Below are 18,869 nucleotides of genomic sequence, written 5' to 3'. Positions count from 1 at the left end.
AATATTAACACCTTTGTCTGTACCTTATTTGTTTACTGAGTGTTATATCACCAGTTCTTCAGTTCTTGGATGAATGGGTTGATTTATGCGCAAAGGCGATGTTTTATTAAGGAAACAAGTTTGTGGGAATGTGTACCGATTAGGGATTTTTTTGGTTAATTATAAACAGAACAGGTTTGAAACATCCTTGTTTGTATAGCTGTAATTCAAATCTACCACGACACCAATATGGAATAACAGAAAAACGAAGATGGAAGTGTTGAACTTTAAGGGAAAAAAATGCACAAGATGCTAAATTTAAATTACTTTAAACATATTTGGTTTATTCTGGAGGAGAATGATCACATACACTTAAGCACTGCGCGACCTTGGAGCCATTATCATCTCCTCAACAGCGATCCTGGTGTGTTTGATCACCGACTTTACTTTAAAAATAAAAGCAATACAGATCAGCCGACTGCCTCCTCTTCATCAAAGACATGTGCACACGCTGCAGCCATTCGACAGCAAACATTCTGTAAAATGGATCAGTATGAAAGCTACCGACTGTGTCTACCAAGAAAGGGAAAAAAAAAGATTTAAAAAAGTAAACTTTTTGTTAGGAACATCCCTAAAGTTACATTAAAAGCTCTATTGCTGAGAAAATTAGCGTTTTTTGCTACAATCTTAACAATTTTAACACTGACTGACACACAGGAGAGAACCTCGAAACCTCAAAAACAAGCATCTTCAGGGTGAAAAAGGCCTCTCTACGAAGAAGATTGAAGCAAAAATACTACAAGACTCCAGCCCCGTTGTTTCTTCTTTTCCTTCTCAGGTCTGCAGCAAGCATGGCAGCTCGGTCCTCTGCTCGTCCATGCGCCCCCCCTGGACCCTCAGGAGCAGGGAGAAGAAGTCCTCGTCGTCCATGGGACCGGGAGCCCTGCTGCGCTGGTCCTCCAGCCGGCCTTGGGCCTGTGGGTGGAAGGGAAGATGAAGCCCAGGGCACATTTAGTCACATGTTTTGGGACTGTCCACAACTTTGGAGCAATGTTGCATCCAAATTGTCTAATTTGATAGATGATACATTGCCTGTAACTATATGTGTGCTGATTCTAAATGATCTGTCAATCCCTCTCAATCTTTCTAAACTCAAAAAGCGAGTCATCTTTGCTGGATTGACAGCAGCCAAGAAAATGATTGCAACTCGCTGGAAGCCACCTCATTCTCTGACCACCCAGTCTTGGATTCTCTCTCTTTTGGACGTCATATACAGCTCGGATTAATGCTGCTAATGATAGCACCCTAAACACCTGGCGTAGCACCCCTGACTCTTTAAAAAACATGCTGTAAATTGTTTTTCCCACTAGCTCTCTCACCTCTCATCTAATATATTATTTATATTTATATTCATAGTTGTGTTACTTTATTATTTTATGTATATATATAAAAACATAAAATAACAAAAAAAATATATATATTATTGTATTATCATTATTATTATTATTATTATTATTATTATTATCATCAATACTTTTGCTGTGTTCTCCCATGACACGTTCTTATGTCTTGGGCCAACTGTCTTTCTTTGGGAATCCATTCTAATAAGATTGTATCCTCTGAAATATTTCTGTTGGACTTATTGAAATGAAAATAAAAATTTGATCGCAAAAAAAAGGTGTGAAATAAGATGTTTCCCGCCACCACAATGCACTTTGTTCGACCCTAACAACAACACATTTGGTCGTGATAATAAAAGAAAAAAAAACAAGTTTAGACCACTTACTTGTGTTGTCAGAATCATATCATACAGATCCTGTTTGGGGACAGGAACTACTGCTGCTGGCTTTTTCACAAAAGACAGCTGTTTTAGGCTTCCTCTGAAAGTTCTGGCTTTTGATTTTGGCGGTGGAGACCTTTCAAGCTGGGCCCTCTGGTCATCAAGCCGGCGGGCTTGTGCTGTGGCCACCAGCTCGAAAAACTCCTCTTTCTGCAGTGAAGTCATGGAGGAAAAGATAACTGGGGGGGAAAAGGGAGAGAGAACGGGGCTTCAGTGGGGATGCAAGCAGGCCAGATGGATACATTAAAGGGATAGTTCGCCTCTTTTGACATGAAGCTGTATGACGTCCCGTATCAGCAACATCATTTCTGAACATCTTCTTACCCCCTGCTGCGTCCTGTGAGCAGAGTTCCAGCCTCGTTTTGGTGTTGATGAAGGTAGTCCGGCTAGTTGGCTGGGGTTTAAAAAATAAAGCGTTTTGCTTCTCAAAACAATATGCGTTCAAAAGAGTAATACATTTGCATCACAAAATCGTTCTCCAGGAAAAAGTCAGACCTCACAATCGCTTGGCACTATTTTCTCTCCCTTCGTATCACTGCGTGCTGCCGACAGCTGCACCTGTTACGGTGTTTGCTGCTCGGTCTGCACAGCAGGCAGTGATATGAAGGGAGAGAAAATAGTGCCAAGCGATTGTGAGGTTTGACTTTTTCCTGGAGAACGATTTTGTGATGCAAATGTATTACTCTTTTGAACGCATATTGTTTTGAGAAGCAAAACGCTTTATTTTTTAAACCCCAGCCAACTAGCCGGGATTACTTTCGTCAACACCAAAACGAGGCCGGAACTCGGCTCACAGGACGCAGCAGGGGGTAAGAAAATGTTCATAAATAATGTTGCTAATATGGGATGTCATACAGCTTCATGTCAAAAGAGGCGAACTGTCCCTTTAAAGTCTGAAAACAGTCGAGTCATCGCAAAAAAAGAGCAGTTTGGTGATTAACATGCGTCAGCATCATATCATGGAAACAAATGCAGCGCTTTCATCACACCCCCCCTGTGAGGCGGTCTCTTGGACGCCCCCCCCACACACCTCTGTTGGCCGGTTTGGTGGTGTTGGGCTCAGAGTGGCACCTCCTCCTTCTGATGCCCCCCTCCAGCCTGAAGGAGCAGCGCTGGTCATTGAGCCGTCTCCCCTCCTGGAGGGTGCACAGCAGCTCGTACAGCGACTCCGGGAAGTCGGGGGTTAACCGGCGAACCTGAGAAAGCGCGGGTCGGTGGCAGAGAGGGGAGGAGTGGAAAAGGTTTTCTGAGTGAGTGGCACAGAGTGTTTGTTGGCACAGCAAAAGAATTCACTTCACTCCTACGTACTCCCACATACCCCCTGTAAATGAAATGATTTTCTTCCAAAATGAGGATGTTTAGTGCGTCACGGTTTGTTGATATAATATAATAACATTACATACAAGTGCTTTGTTTACCATGCAACCTGCTGACTGAGCAGCCCACCAACCTTTTTTGGGTCCTCCTCTGGATTCACAGCCCCTTCAGGTCGTGGCTCTGACTCCTTTTCGTCCACCTGATGCTCGTTTAATGCAGCTTTTTTATCTTCCGTGCCACCGGGTTCTTCTGTAATTGTCACGTTAAGAGTCTGCCCCCCGTTCTGTCCATCACTTGTGCTCTCATTTGAAGGCTCTGGTCTGTCCTCTGTGGAATGGCCCTCCAACACAGAGCTTTCCCCTGAGTGCTGCTCCATCTTTGTGGCGGCCTCTGAGCCGCTCGCTGCCTCCGCTTCTGTGACACACGCAGCCGCGTCTCCGTCCTCTGTGATGACGAGCGGCTCCAACAGCTCCTCCGCAGCCATTTCAACTCTGATCTCTGCGCAGTCCATGAATCTCTTTTGTCAAACTCTGACAAAAAAAAAAAGAAAAAAAGAAACACGGGTTAAAATCGTTTCCGACCTATTTACTGCTTCAGAGGGGAAAAAAAACGCCACCCCTGACATACACCTAAAAACAGACTGGAGCTCGTGTTTTTTTCTCTTGAGAAATGTGAAAAACCAGTTTAACAAGTTCAGGCATGGTGGCTGCAGATGTTTCAGGCAGAAAAATCTAACCGGTGTAAGACGAATATTTCCGTCAGCCATGTGACGACAAACATTTGTGACGATTCTCATTTCTAAATGATGGCCAAAATGTCAAAGAAATTCTCTTTTTACAGACACAATCCCACGTTGCTTTCTCTACCTGTAACTTCAGTAACTTCACCCTTACCTTTATCTCCTCACAACATCATCCCTTGAAGTTGCCACACACTGAGCACAGCATTTTTTGGCTCGTCACTTGTCTCAATATCTTTATGTAGAAGAAAAAAAAAAAACCTGCTGTGAAGCGTTTCACATGCCGACGGGACGAGCTCTCACCCTCTCTGTCTGCCTTGTTACCTTCTCTCCCTTGTCTCTTCTCTTCCTGTTCCTCTTGTTACAGCCCACCCCTTATTTACTTGGCCCACATCTATCATGAAATATGACTGCCAGAAGCAGACAGAACTCTCTCGCCGTGCATCTGATCCGTCTGCTTGTGACTCCCAGGGAGAAGTTCTGCAATTTGAACGTAAAGTCAGAACTGGATGAGCAGCTGTGGGCAGCTGTTGCTGCTGCTGCTGCTGCTGCTTTAATTGCTGAGCGTTTGAGTGTGTTACAGCCAAGCTGCAACATGTTGAAACAGGCAACACGGTTCCACTGACACTTCTGTGGTTTTGGCACACATCCTGTTGACTTGAAGCTAAAAGCAGAAGTAGACAGACAAAGTGAGAGAGATCATCGCTTTACAAAAGAGACACCATCTCCAATCTAAAGCGTCACATCTCTGCTGCTGCTTGTAACCAGGTTTGGGATTGTAGTGTGGAAATAAAGCGCATACTTTTGACTTCTTTCTTTGTCATCTTGCCCCCCTCCTCACACACATGCGCACACACACACACTTCTGCTTTCTGAAAATGCAAAGAGCGCAGATGTTGTGGTTGATTTCAACCCAGCAGAGTTACTACACTTGTGCACCATGAGAACACTTTACACGCTGGCTGCACCGTGTTTGCACGCCTTGTACCTTTGGCCGTCAATCGCTAGGGGACCTCGCTTTGCACGATGCCTCGGATCAGGCAGTGGTGTGCGTGTGAGCGTGTGCGTGTGTGTGAGCACAGTCGGGCAGCAGTCGTCGCCACTGTGCGTCGCTGAAGATGTTGCAGCAGCAGCCTCTGACGGGCAATGGGCCATCCAACGGCCGGGGACTGGGCGTGAGTGGCCACCCCGGGATGCATGCGCTTAACTCGGCCCATCAACCCTCGCAGCACCGGTCGGACGGAGGAGAGTCGGGCCTGGAGGGCACAGAAAACGGACATGAGAGCCGCAGAGATATTGGTGACATACTGCAGCAAATAATGACCATCACCGACCAAAGTTTGGACGAGGCACAAGCAAAGTTAGTGGCGGCTTTTAAGTTTTATTTGTTTTATATTTTTTTTAAAGGTTACTAACAGCCCAGCTGCTTTTTGTTTTGACTCTAGTCTCTCAGTGTCAAAGTTTCCTGAACTTCAGTCTATTGTTTGGATTAATTAGCCAACAGCTAACTAATTAACTAACTGGGAAAACAAAGTTGTTGCTTTTAATGAGCAACCCGTGGTCACATTAATGATGTATTATGTTGAGGTAAGGCAGTTTGTTTCTTTGCTGTTTGTTAGAAAAATACGCATTTCTTTCTGCAACGATTGTCAACGCAACCATTGTTAGCTTGTTAGCCTAAGCTAACCGATGCTAACTAGCTAAAGCTACAACAAGCAGGTGTCACAGTCTTACGATGTAAACGCCACCAAGATAATACTTTTGCGTTAAACTACATTGTAAATCAGTGGAAAGTCACTCGGAACATTCACGCTACCGTGTGGAGCCGCTTTACTTCTAAACAGTTTTGCCTACTTGTCGCTTTGCTAGCCAGAAGCTAACGGTTGCTAACTTAGCCTCACTAAAGGTAGTATCCGTCACTTAGTTTTTGTTTTGGTTAATTTGCATGTTTCTGCTATTGCTGTAAGCACTTAGTTTTGTTGTTGTTGCTAACTACAAATCATTCTCTTGTCTTAATGTACTTCAGGAAACACGCACTCAACTGTCACCGAATGAAGCCTGCATTGTTCAGCGTTTTGTGCGAGATCAAGGAGAAAACTGGTACGTTTCCACTCTTTACACAGGTTTTAACACGCGCGATGTCACGCGTTCACATTGTTTAGTGCTGCGCGAGCTCTCACAGCCTTATTAGACTGTGTTGACATTGTGTCATCACGAGCCAATTGTATCATAAACAAGTTGAATGCCTCGGTATACACAAAAGAAATGTGGTTGTCAGTGACTCCGGGTATCACAGAATCAAAAAGCTTCCCATGTAAAAGGCTGTTTGGTTTACAGTTACTGACCAAAAACGGCTGAACAAACACACCTGCAATAGTAAAGTCATTCTTCTTACTGGTTACTTTGAAGAGCACTACAAGAAAAGGTCTGTATATATCAGCAGGAAAGAGTAATGCTGCTAGAAAAACTTTCCTGGATTTAAACCTGTAATTGCACTGAACAACTTTCAGCTGATTCCTGTAGGCGAGTATCACAGGAGACTTTTTATACTTTGATTTCAACAAAACCTTGAAAAATGTTGCTTGGAGGGTGATAATCAATAGATTTTTAGTGAAGTTATTATAAATTTTAACCTTTAAATGAGATGAAATACTGAATAATGTCCACTTCTGTATGTGGTTTGTCGTTTATTATGTTTACACACCATGCTAAGTCTCCAGTTAAAGCGCAACTGGGCCATTTAATGAGAATACTGCCTTTGTCCTGGTATACAAGCATGGGATTGATTAACTGATTATGTCCAAATCTGCTGTCTATAGGTTGTGAAATGCCTCTTTCAGAGTGTGAGGACTTTTTTTCCCAGTTGATCTGTTATGTCACAGTATAAAGAAAAACAAACAAGCTAGTTTGCACCAAACAGGTTAAATGTTGAGTGAGGAGTTGCTCAGGTTCACAGCTTCTTTACATTCTGTACATGCAGTACTCTGGACTCTTACAGGCGAGGTAGATGCTGTGACTCATGATTACTCAGTTGTTACGCCTTGATTCAAATCACAGGATGGAAACTGTGGAGTATAATGCAAAGGAAAGTTTGTCTCCAACTGAATGTTAACATTCGGAGTGTAAAAAAAAAGTCATACTCGGATATTAGTTGATATGAAAAAATGGTCATTTGCATTGATGTTGATGCTGACGACGTCATCATCACCACTTTCACATCGGTACAACTGAGAAATAAGCACTTAGTTGGTTTGTTTCTTTGTTTTTCTTCCATCTGGAGGAAGTGAGAATCTGTGTGTGAGTGAGAGGCCGGAAAGCCTGGGAACAATGAAAACTGTGTAGGTTTACCTTTCTCTTTAGTAAACGGCTTCTTTCTCTCGATTTGCTTGACACTCTGAACTATTTGTTTTATGTTAAAACAGAATTAGAATGAATGATCAGGACACGTCAGCTGTGGAATCGGCCGTCATAGATGCACTCCTTCTGAAAAACGTGTGTAATCTCTGCAGAAATGGAAACCCAGATGAACCGCAGCGGGTCTCTCTGCAGCATTTTAAAGGCTGGAATCAACTAATCAGTCTGCAGAAGTAACGTTCCAACCACGCTGTAAAGAGCTGCCATTCACTGTATGACTCATGTTTGCTTATTCAGAAAGGAAGAAAGTTTTTAACTCTTAAAAACCACACAATATGAGTGCATCTTGTTGGAAATGACTGATCTGTCAACCAAAAAACTTTAGTCAACATGCAGCTCAACATCATTGCTGATGGGTATTTAGTAGGGCTGGGCAACGATTACAATTTTTAATCTAATTAATCACATGATTTCCCGGATTAATTGCGATTAATCGCATTTGTACGTAAAATCTAAAAATTAATTAAAAAGTAGCGTATAGCCTTTAGCATTTAGTTTTATTTTAAATGTGCTGCCATATGAATGAAAGGGCCATAACATTTGTTGTGCAAACACACTTTTAACATCAGCATCTTTCTGTAGTTTTTATGTAGAAGCCTCGCTCCACTGTCTGTTTCCTTGAATGACTTGCTGCTATCAGTTGTGTGTTTTGCCTGTAAGTGATATTTTAGACTGGAACTACTACGCTGAGAAGACAATTCAACTTGGCAGAGTTTACAGATGACTTTGGTTCTGTCGACTCCGCCGTCTGGAGGAACTTTAAAATGAAAATGGCCGAGTAAAAGTTCCGTACCCTTCTCCATGTTTGGTGGATCCGCCGATTACTTTCTTTTCCGGTTCTGCAGCAAACAGCAACAGAATTTTACAAAATAAAAGCCTGTGAGCAGCAGACTTTTACAATAATAATTTTTTAAAAAAGCTGCGTTAATGCGCGATAAAATATTTATCGGCGTTAAATAATTAGCGAGTTAACGCGATAATAACTGGGAGAGGGTTAACTCGCCCAGCCCTAGTATTTTGATAATCTACAAAAGTTCCAAACTGCTGTTTTGTTTTAAAGGAGGGGATGGATGTACAGAGATTTATTTTTGACCTCTGTATTTAAAAGAAAAACTGCCTTTACGTAACGTAATCTTTTCTTGGTATATTACTGGTTTATGTCCAAGTTATTTATCTACCAGTGATGCAGTGAATATGGGGAAAAACATGGAGTTGGAGCCCCTGACATCAGTGGTGGAGAAAAGGACCATAAACAATTTGATGTCAATTGTGGACCACAACCCCCCCACCCATCCAAAAGTACACTGAATATCTCACAGACAGAGTTTAAACACACATTCTGCTCTATTGACAGGCCTATCAATGAGAAACAACCAGGAGGAGGAGCCTCAGGATCCTCAGCTGGTGCGCCTGGACAACATGCTGCTGGCGGAGGGGGTCGCGGGGCCAGAAAAGGGCGGTGGGGCTGCCGCCGCCGTGTCTGCTGCCACCAGCTCAGGAGGGATGTCGCCCGACAGCTCGCTAGAGCACTCCGACTACAAAAGCAAGTTGAGCCAGATTCGCAGTATCTACCACACTGAGCTGGAGAAGTATGAGCAGGTACCGTGTCGCAACAGGAGCCTCGCTCTGACTTTACCTGTACACGCTTCCCCTTACCCGAAGCTGCCCTCCAGAAGCCCGTTGGCATGTTAGATTGAGCACTCACAGCACGTAACATCTTCTATCCCTTTCACATAGAGAATAAGCTCCATAAGAGACTGAAGTCGTGTTGGGATCAGTAATCAGAAGTGAACTTCAGGCCACTCAACAACTTCCTTTTTTCTGCAACACAAAACAAAATTGTTGAATTTTTATTTGCTGAAATTAGCTACATATGTTAAGCAACCCTTGCTACTTCAAGAGTCACTTTCCTGCTTAATTTACCAGCAATAACCTCTTCTGCCAGACATATTTGTCATTAAACTGACTCAGGCCTGTTTTAGGAGAGGGTTATCTGATTAACCTGTATCGTGATTAGGGCTGAGCAATTTTATCGATACTAGTGATAAATGTCTATTTCGTTTCCTGATAAAGTATTGATTTTATTTATTTATTTATGTTTATTTCTTTATTTTTTATTTTTAAAACAAACTTTATTGAAAAGTCAGACGTTACAATTAGTGCAAACACAGAACATTAAGGTAATAGGCAAGGCAATTTTATTTGTAGAGCACAATTCGTACACAAGGTAATTCAAAGTGCTTTACAGCTACATAAAATCACAAGAAGGCAATAAAATCATTAAAAAATAAATAAAAATCATTAATTAATTCATTAAAAAGTGAAGAGTGCAGATCAAACACTTTCAGGTGTCATATGCACAGCTAAACAGAACTGTTTTCAGCCTGGATTTAAACATTGTCAGAGTTGAGGCCTGTCTCACATCTTCTGGAAGGCTGTTCCAGATGTTAGGAGCATCAAACTGAAACGCAGCCTCACCTTGTTTAGTCCTTGTATTTAGTTAATACAATACAATGCCAGGGGGTCACATTATACAAAACAGTGATAAATTAGTTCATATAAATGTTGTATAAAGTGCACAGCTCTCACGTTTGTTTCTGATTGTCTGGCGGTGTTGTCCTTCCAGTTCAAAGGTCGGACCAACAGTCCAATCAGCGACGATTCATGTCAAATCACACTGTCCCTTTTTTCACCCCAGAAAATTATATAAGTGTATCGAATCGTGAGATTAGTGTATCGCTACAGCCCTAATCGTGATATTGCAGTTTTTAGATTGATAACAGCAGCGTTCAGGCTTTCCAACGCTAACTGGACGACAGCTTGTGGCTGAATAAGGACAGCACACTGATCAGCGTGGAGCTGTAACTTGCTTTGCAGATAGAATACTGCATGCTTTGCAGAATAGTGATAAGTAGACCCATGTCTTTTGGAATGATCACCCGTCCTTAGGGTTCGATATTCTGGTCCCATTTTCATGCAGTAAAGCCTGTTGCTGTCACCTTGTAATAAACATCAAATGTACTCATTCTCAGCATGGTTGCTGTCACTAAGTGTAAATGCCAACCGACACAATGTTTTCTGGAGCGTTCTTCAGTGCACAAAACCAAAGTCATTACAGGATGCTGAAATAAAACAAGAGGAAGACTCATTTTGTTGCTCAGTTCTGTCTTCTTTTGTTCTATTGTCTCACCTTTTCCCAGGCGTGCACGGAGTTCACCACCCATGTGATGAACCTGCTGAGGGAGCAGTCGCGCACGCGGCCCGTGACTCCTCGGGAGATCGAGCGCATGGTGGCCATCATCCACCGCAAGTTCAGCTCCATCCAGACGCAGCTTAAGCAAAGCACCTGTGAGGCCGTCATGATCCTGAGATCCCGCTTCCTCGATGCCAGGTGAGTAACGTGGTGTTTCAGCCATGAATGTAAACCGTATCTTTGTAGGAAATAAAATGGTGTCGCTTGTTGAATTGAATGGAAAGTTACTAAGGCCTCTAGATGCTGATTCTTTTTACTAGGGCTGGGCGAGTTAACTCGTTATTATCGCGTTAACTCTTTTTTAAAATGATTTTTTTGGGGCTTTTGTGCCTTTTAATAGATAGGAAAGCTCAGAGAGACAGGAAGCTGGGGGCAGAGAGAGGGGGAACGACACGCAGCACAGGGCCGTCCGATGCGGGACTCGAACTGGGTTTTTATTTAGTAAAAGTCTGTTGCTGTCTGCTGCGGAACTGGAAAAGAAAGTAATCGGCGGATCCACCAAACATGGAGAAGGGTACGGAACTTTTACTCGGCTATTTTCATTAAAGTTCTTCCAGACGGCGAACCAAAGTCATCTGTAAACACTGCCAAGTTGAATTGTCTTCTCAGCGTAGTAGCTCCAGTCTAAAATATCACTTAAAGGCAAAACACACAACTGATAGCAGCAAGTCATTCAAGGAAACAGACAGTGGAGCGAGGCTTCTACATAAAAACTACAGAAAGATGCTGATGTTAAAAGTGTGTTTGCACAACAAATGTTATGGCACTTTCATTCATATGGCAGCACATTTAAAATAAAACTAAATGCTAAAAGCTATACACTACTTTTGGATTCATTTTTGGATTTTGCGTACAAATGCGATTAATCGTGATTAATCAGGGAAATCATGTGATTAGTTAGATTAAACATTTTAATAGTTGCCCAGCCCTAATTTTTACATATTTGTACTTTTCATTTTGAACTAACTCAGCTCTGAACCTCCTGTTTGTGTCTCCACAGGCGCAAGAGGCGCAACTTCAGCAAGCAGGCCACCGAGGTCCTCAACGAGTATTTCTACTCCCACCTGTCCAACCCATATCCCAGTGAAGAGGCCAAAGAGGAACTCGCCAAACAGTGTGGAATCACCGTCTCTCAGGTAATTCACAGCGGATGTTTGAAGAAACGAGCAGCGTCAAACGTTTTTCTGACGATACCTCTACATGTGTGGGTCAAACTGATAAAATGATCCTTCCTTCATTCCATGTTTCTTGGATGTCATGATTGATGACCAGCTGACCTTTAAAGATCACGTTGCCTCCGGCGCTCGATCGTGCTGCTTCGGATACTTAAACATAAGAAAGATCAGGCCGTACCTAACCCAGCACGCCACCCAGCTCCTGGTGCAGGCTGTGCTCATCTCCCTAACTGGTCTCCCAGCCTGTGCTGTGAAACCTCTGCAGAACGCGGCGGCGCCTCTAGTCTTCAATCAGCCGAAAAGAGCACACGTCCCCCCTCTGTTCACTGAGCTCCACTGGCTACCCTTAAAGGCTGATTCATACTCGGCGCAAACGCGCAACTGTTCTGGCTCGAGAACCATTAATGACGTCATCGAAAGCGCCAGCCCCTTCACAGTTCCTTCAGCTCATAAGCGCAGTTTGTGCCGAGGATGCGTCACATTTGCAGTTCTCTCCAGACCAGCGAGCGTCACTGTTGAGGAAACAAGCTGAAAAGCATACGAAGAAAGCATACACAATGCCACCTGTGGTGTCACGTCAGCAGAGGCTGGCACATCTGATGGAATGAATTTACTCTGGGTGTAGAATAGGGCTGTCGCGGTGAGGGAATTCCCACCGCGGTGACTCATAGCCGCTAAACAGCGCGGTATGCGGTGATATCGCATTTTTGTTCACTACTTTCCACGACATGCTATGTTAGATGAAAATCGAGCGTATAATCTGTCTTTTTTTCCCAGCGATTCTGACATTTCACTTTGCTTTGCCTGTCATTTACTCGCTCACAGACCAACATAGCGGAGATCAAGCAGCGCATACCCCAGTTGTGCAACATTGTTGCCAGTGCCACATGGCAAATATCAACATTGTTGCAGACCTGCGCACGTTTCGTTTAGGAATGACGGAGAAAAACGAAGCAGATCAGGGCAGCAGTTGAGCTCACGTGTCCGGGATACAGTTTTTTTTAACAGACTGCCGCCGACCAACCAACCCCGGCACATTTTTTAAACTTTTTTTTTTTTTTAATAGTTTCACCTACACAGTTTTGTTGAAATGATCCGGTATTTCCCAACAGCAAATATGCACACCAAGCTGTGGTTCTGTGGAAGCTAGTTGTTTGTTGATATTAGACGGTCGCATTTACAACATTAAACATGGATAATAAGGGAAGATTCAAAGCCATAAAGTGTCCGGACTAGGCAGAGGAGCAAAGCCGAGATAAAGGTAGGCCACTGCATTTTATTTTAACTTCTATTGCTACGACACTGAGTAGGCATATTCTTGTAATATCAGCTGCCGAGGGAGAATGAGACCACAACGAGTAGCATGCAGACGTGTGTGCGTGTGCGGTGCCTATATGCAAAGATGACGACAGAAACGCGGCACCTAGCTGTGTTCATATGTTTCTCCTGCCTTGTGGGGAATATACAATGTATCATTATTACTGTGCTGGCTTTAAAAAGTATCAGTTCTGTCAGTCGCTTTGTATCTACTGTGCAGTCTTAAAAACTCGTTTAGTTTCTCGAGTTGTTCTGCGCGTGCAAGCGTGCGTGCGGTGAGCGGTGGTGGCGGTGGCCTGGACACGCACCGCGGAGGTCCTCTCAGCACCGCGGTGATTGCATTTTGCGGTTATCGCGACAGCCCTAGTGTAGAACTGTATATGTATCTCAGAGCTAAGCGGCTGCGGCAAAAACAGAAGAGAAGGTGGAATGTTCGTCCTTTGCAACAAGACAAACTTTGTCAAACATTGTCCCAGTGTAACTTCATAGACGTGTGGTACAGATGTTTGTAGAGGGGCATCCTCTCGGTCACCGCGGTCTCTGCAGTGTTCATTTTTTCTTTTTGTTGGTCAGCTGTTTCCAGTTGAGCGCGCGTGAAGTCAGAAAAAAAGTTGTGTGCGCGCCCTTGCGCCGCGCGAGGATTTTCTAGCTTGCGACGGGGGGCGTGGCGGAATTTTGGGACACGTGACCGTTTGCGCCATTCGCGACCAGCTAGTATGAGCGAGGTCGCGCCGAGTAAGAATCAGCCTTAAGCCTGATTTACAGTCGTCCAAGAAAGGCAACGGAGACCCTCCCGGAGACGCTCTCCGTCGCTTCCGTGCATCGGCCAACATTCCTATCTATCTATCCATCGAGGCGAAGAGACTCGCGGAGACCTCAAGGGTTGTGATTGGTCGGCTAACATCATCATTTCTGGAATCACTTTTCCGGTTTAGTCGGAAGGTGAATTGCCTTGCGTATCCGACCTCGAAAGGTTTAACAGCCTCTGCGTGACCACTGAGTCGGATTGACGGATAGCTACAGAGAAGCATACCGAGGCCTTTAGCCGCCCGCATCTAATCCAAGTCACTGATGCTAACCCACAGAGTGCTTAATGGAACGGCTCCCATCTATTTGAACGCTCTCACAAAGGCTTACGTCACGACTCGGTCACTCCGGTCGTCAAAGGATTGTCGTCTAGCAGCGCCTACACCACGATGAAGACAGTCCAGACTCTTTTCATGTGTCGTTCCATGATGGTGGAATGACCTGCCGAGCTCTACCAGAACAGAACGTCCCTGAATATCTTCAAGAAACTCTTGACCCAGCTCTTCAGAGAGCATCTCCTGCCCTTTACTTCCCTCTATGCCTGCTCTCTATCTCTGTCACCTCTGACAGAGCCTGACTGGTGGTTTCCTTCTATGTAGCTCATTGTTAGCTTTGATGTTAGCTGTAATGTTACATATTTTTTCAATTGTAAGTCGCTTTGGATAAAAGCCTCTGCTAAATGCATAAACCTAAACATAAACATGTTTCTGTCCTGAAGAAGTGCAGTACTATGCTTTGAACACCAGGGTGCATTATCTGTACACTCAGTGATGTTAAAGCAAACTCAAAAAGTGTTGTAAAACCTTAGCTGTGTTTGAAAACAGCCTCCTAAAACCTGAATTTGATCCAAAAAAACCTGACAGAATTTACAATATGTAGCAGAATCTTTATTTATATAATCCTAAACGGATGGAAACGTGAAATAAAATGCCAGCGTGTGGAACTTATCAGTCTTTAAAAGTCTCCCTTTGTTGCATCAGGTTTCCAACTGGTTCGGCAACAAGAGAATCCGCTATAAGAAGAACATTGGCAAGTTCCAGGAGGAGGCCAGCCTCTACGCCATGAAGACGGCTTTGGGGCCCAGACAGGGCGACGATTCCCCGCACACCCCCAACTCCACAGGTACTCAGAGAAACCGGCTCCATCACTAGCAGCTCATCAGCCATCCTCCTCTCTCTCTCTGCCCTGCACTTAGAAGTCACACTGATACTGAGTTCACCTCATTATGAGGTTTATTAAAGGTCAGATAACAGATAATAATCATTTAGAATAGATTTTATATAAACTTGTGCAGAAGAAGTGTAAAACTCAGGATTCTGTCCCGTTTTGGTCTCTCTTCAGGGTCGGGCTCCTTCTCGCTGTCCGGCTCCACTGACCTGTTCCTCGGGGTTCCACCTGTGAATGGCGAGCAGTCCGCCTACCAAATGGGAGTGCAGGTATTCTCCTCTCCTCCTGGCAGTGTGCACCAATGCACACTGGTGCAGAAATGCTATTTAATACCAAGTCTATGCTCAAAGCATGAAAACAATTTGACTTAAATCTGACTAGATTTCATTTTGTTGGGCGCAAATATATATTTTGGGTCATGCAAGCACTAAAAAGTTGGGAAGAGTTGGGAATGATTTCATGATTTTTCCAGTATTTCACAGTCTGCGTATCCCTAGTTTTCTCCAGTGTTACAGGTACTGAAGACAGCGTTAACCTTGAAAATCCTGGATAATAGCAGTAATATCTGTGCGCCTTGGATACAGTTTTTTTGGGCTCCGAGTATTTGCTTTTAGTCGGCATTGAATATTTTTCTATAGAGCAAGAACGGATCAGTCAAATAAAAGTCTTCAGCTGAAAACAAAGCCGGAGACAAAACATACATTTAAAAGCAGACGGCTGAGCTTTTAATCAAATTCAAAATGGTCTTCATTAGAATAACATCCCACAGAACAAGGTGTGCTAACGGCTCACTGAGTGAACAGGAGCACCTGGCTGTCACAGCTGTGGTGATGACTTTTCACCACATATGTCACAAGGTGCTCTTTCTATAAAAACAATAAGGGGATTTAAAAGCTTCTGAACCTTAAGATTAAACAACAGTGGGCTGATCTGGGAGGGGTTAGACCCCCCAAACAATCAACGTCTCAGAGCATTTCGAACAAAGACGGAAAAGATTTAAACTAGGGCTGGGCAACGATTAAATGTTTAATCTAATTAATCACATGATTTCCCTGATTAATCGCATTTGTACGCAAAATCCAAAAATGAATTTAAAAGTAGCGTATAGCTTTTAGCATTTAGCTTTATTTTAAATAAAAGCCTGTGAGCAACAGACTTTTACAATAATAAAATAAATTATAAAACCTGCGCTAATACATGATAAAATATTTGTCGGCATTAAATAATTAATGAGTTAACGTGATAATAACGAGTTAACTCGCCCAGCCCTAATTTAAACTTATCCACGCAGCTGAAAGACAAAAACATCTGGAACTGCACAGAATCCAAAAGGTGAGAAGGTTCCTGTTGTTCACTTCGCGTCCAAATATTCGTGTCCCGAATCGTTCGGTTGTGTCTGAAATGCAGCGGTTGGCTTCACTGATGTCTTTTTATTGCTGCTGTCATTGCTTGTGTTCCGTTTTTTTAAACGAACGCATCATAGGATGATGACGGTCGGGTATTAGAACACGATTAAAGGGCTCAAATCACTGAAGAAGCTGAAGCCGAACTGCCAGGAAAGAATCGGCACATTTCCTTCTGACACCTTTCTTTTCCTTTCGATCCGTCAGGCTAACGGAAACTGGCCGGGTCGAAGCTCGCCCCCGTCGGGCGCCTCGCCACGCAGCGACCACTCGGAAAACTCCGACTGATGGCCCCGCCCACTGGCTACAGAACGACAGCGACGGAAAGATTGACGACGGACGAGACAGAAAGAATGATATCACACTTCCCACTTGGCTGCAGTTGTTTTTGTATATTGTTCGTTTGGTTTGGTCATTTGAAATGGACGTTGTGGTTTTGCTTTTCTTTCCGAAGCGCCGGTCATCTCGCCGTTCGGATGATTAGTCGAGTGCACAGATGTTGGAGTGGATGTGTGTGTGTTGTTGTGTGCATGCAGGTGTGGTTTTATCATGGGGGTGGAGGGGTTTGTTTTCCACTACTTTGACAGGTTACTGAGATGTGTTTGGGAGGAGTGGGATTGCATTATCTTTATTTTTTAGCACACTATATCATTATTATTATTAATATTATTGCTTTTATTGTTAGGGCAACAACCGTTTTCCTTTTAGCAGCTCAGAAAGAGAGAATGCAGAAGTGAATGAGAGGGCAATAGAGAAAAATCCAAAGACTTTGTGTGTTTGTTTCTCTGTGTTGTGTTTCCTTTTCTTTTCTTTTTTGTACCAGGCTTACGTGTCCCTATAAAATGAATGAGGTGCGCCTGTGTCCATGTTAATGGTTTGAATGAGTGTATCAGCAGTGCTGTCTTTTTTTCTGTACAGTGAAACACCTGTATTCTCTCTACCTCTTTTACAATAAAGACTCTGTATTCACAAAGCAGCTGCTGATTAGCCCACATATCTGTTGTCTTTGGGTTGGAATAAAAAAAGTTGTTAAAATCAAATCAAATCAAATTTATTTGTAGCACATTTCATGTACAAAACAATTCAAAGTGCTTTACATAAAATAAAAGCATTGCAGCAGGGAGTGGAAGAAGCATTAAAATACATAAAAGAATATAGAGAGAAACAAATAAAATCATTTAAGTGAATTTAAAAACAAGCAACAGTCCAGATATAAATAATAAAATAAAATGGTATTAAATAAAAATATAATAAAATTCAAAGATATCGTGCAGATTTCATGCATAGACACATTTTTTCACAGTTTGTTTGATTTTTCGGTTTTATTCGTTGTGTTTGGTTAAATCTTATTCTGGTAATGAAACACGGCTGCATTTCTGAACACTTGTGTTTTGCTAAATGTATTCCTTTCTTTTGTCCTGTTTTGTTGCTGTGCTTCGGTTGCCTTAGTTGCATTTGGTATAGTTTTTGCTCCTCAGGGTCACTGCAGTTTTTATTATATTTTGGGGAAAAAACTAAGCTTAACGACACAGTAAAACACAACATAGATGCAGATTGTTCAAAGTCAAATTTATTTGTAGCACATTTTATGTACAAAACAATTCAAAGTGCTTTACATAAAATAAAAGCATTGCAGCAGGGAGTGGAAGAAGCATTAAAAATACATAAAAGAATATAAAGAGAAACAAATAAAATCATTTAAATGAATTTAAAAACAAGCAACGGTCCAGATAAATTCAAAGATATCGTGCAGATTTCATGCATAGACACATGAGAAAAGAAATGTCTTTAACCTGGATTTAAAAATGTCTCCATTTGGTGAAAGTTTAATCTCCACTGGCAGTTTGTTCCTCTTGTTTGCAGCATAACAGCTAAATGCTGCTTCTCCATGTTTAGTCTGGACTCTGGACTGGACCAGCTGACCTGAGTCCTTGGATCTAAGAGCTCTGCTAGAGGCATGTTAAAGGCATGGTTGGTAATCCTGTTCAGAAACACACTTTGTAATACTGGGTGAAATGGTCCGTCTATCCTGAGAATAATCTATACATGATGTATTTAGAAAAAGGTCTGAAAATAATCAGACATCTGTGGCAGCTGCAGGACTGACAAAAAGCTGACCAATCCAAACTCCGGGCCTGGAAAAAGCCAGAAGCAAGACCAGAGTCGACATCGGTGCAGCGTTTGAGCGGTGGAGACAACTGAGGGATCTGAAGGGCCTGCAAAGCCATGCAGAGGTCGCTCTCTTTCCGTTGGACAATTTTTGGTTTCTTTTATTTTCTAGGGCTGGGCGAGTTAACTCGTTAATTATTTAACGCCGATAAATATTCTATCTCTTATTAACGCAGGTTTTATTTTGTAAAAGTCTGTCGCTCACAGGCTTTTATTTTGTAAAACTCTGCTGCTGTCTGCTGTGGAACAGGAAAAGAAAGTAATCGGCGGATCCACCAAACATGGAGAA

General features: G+C 43.0%; 2 protein-coding genes across 2 annotated transcripts; one reads left to right on the top strand and one right to left on the bottom strand.

Moving 5' to 3' along the window:
• Positions 1 to 296: 296 nt before the first annotated feature.
• gpsm3 (G protein signaling modulator 3) lies at positions 297 to 4,458 on the bottom strand. Its single transcript, XM_075466257.1, has 5 exons — positions 4,030 to 4,458; positions 3,270 to 3,666; positions 2,850 to 3,015; positions 1,766 to 1,998; positions 297 to 954 (listed from the first exon to the last, which is right to left on the bottom strand). The coding sequence occupies exons 2-5, from the start codon at positions 3,645 to 3,647 to the stop codon at positions 814 to 816; spliced, it is 918 nt and encodes a 305-aa protein (XP_075322372.1). The 5' UTR covers positions 3,648 to 3,666; positions 4,030 to 4,458; the 3' UTR covers positions 297 to 813.
• Positions 4,459 to 4,919: 461 nt separating this feature from the next.
• Positions 4,920 to 17,387, top strand: pbx2 (pre-B-cell leukemia homeobox 2). Its single transcript, XM_075466253.1, has 8 exons — positions 4,920 to 5,235; positions 5,902 to 5,975; positions 8,644 to 8,888; positions 10,490 to 10,680; positions 11,543 to 11,678; positions 14,822 to 14,963; positions 15,183 to 15,277; positions 16,619 to 17,387. The coding sequence occupies exons 1-8, from the start codon at positions 4,994 to 4,996 to the stop codon at positions 16,697 to 16,699; spliced, it is 1,206 nt and encodes a 401-aa protein (XP_075322368.1). The 5' UTR covers positions 4,920 to 4,993; the 3' UTR covers positions 16,700 to 17,387.
• The last annotated feature ends 1,482 nt before the right edge of the window (positions 17,388 to 18,869 follow it).

The sequence above is a fragment of the Odontesthes bonariensis genome, chromosome 5 (assembly GCF_027942865.1).
Source record: "Odontesthes bonariensis isolate fOdoBon6 chromosome 5, fOdoBon6.hap1, whole genome shotgun sequence".
NCBI lineage: Eukaryota > Metazoa > Chordata > Actinopteri > Atheriniformes > Atherinopsidae > Odontesthes > Odontesthes bonariensis.
Note: the sequence above shows the minus strand (reverse complement) of the source record. Positions and strands in the feature narration are given on the sequence as shown.

Bases quoted from the DNA above. Each gene is read 5' to 3' on its own strand.
- gpsm3 (XM_075466257.1), bottom strand. From the start codon at position 3,647: ATGGACTGCGCAGAGATCAGAGTTGAAATGGCTGCGGAGGAGCTGTTG. The intron at 3,016-3,269 runs GTTGGTGGGCTG...GCGCTTTCTCAG, and splicing joins CAGAGGAGGACCCAAAAAAG to GTTCGCCGGTTAACCCCCGA. The intron at 1,999-2,849 runs GTGTGTGGGGGG...TTTCCCCCCCAG, and splicing joins CACCAAACCGGCCAACAGAG to TTATCTTTTCCTCCATGACT.
- pbx2 (XM_075466253.1), top strand. From the start codon at position 4,994: ATGTTGCAGCAGCAGCCTCTGACGGGCAATGGGCCATCCAACGGCCGG. The intron at 5,236-5,901 runs GTTAGTGGCGGC...AATGTACTTCAG, and splicing joins TTGGACGAGGCACAAGCAAA to GAAACACGCACTCAACTGTC. The intron at 14,964-15,182 runs GTACTCAGAGAA...GTCTCTCTTCAG, and splicing joins GCACACCCCCAACTCCACAG to GGTCGGGCTCCTTCTCGCTG.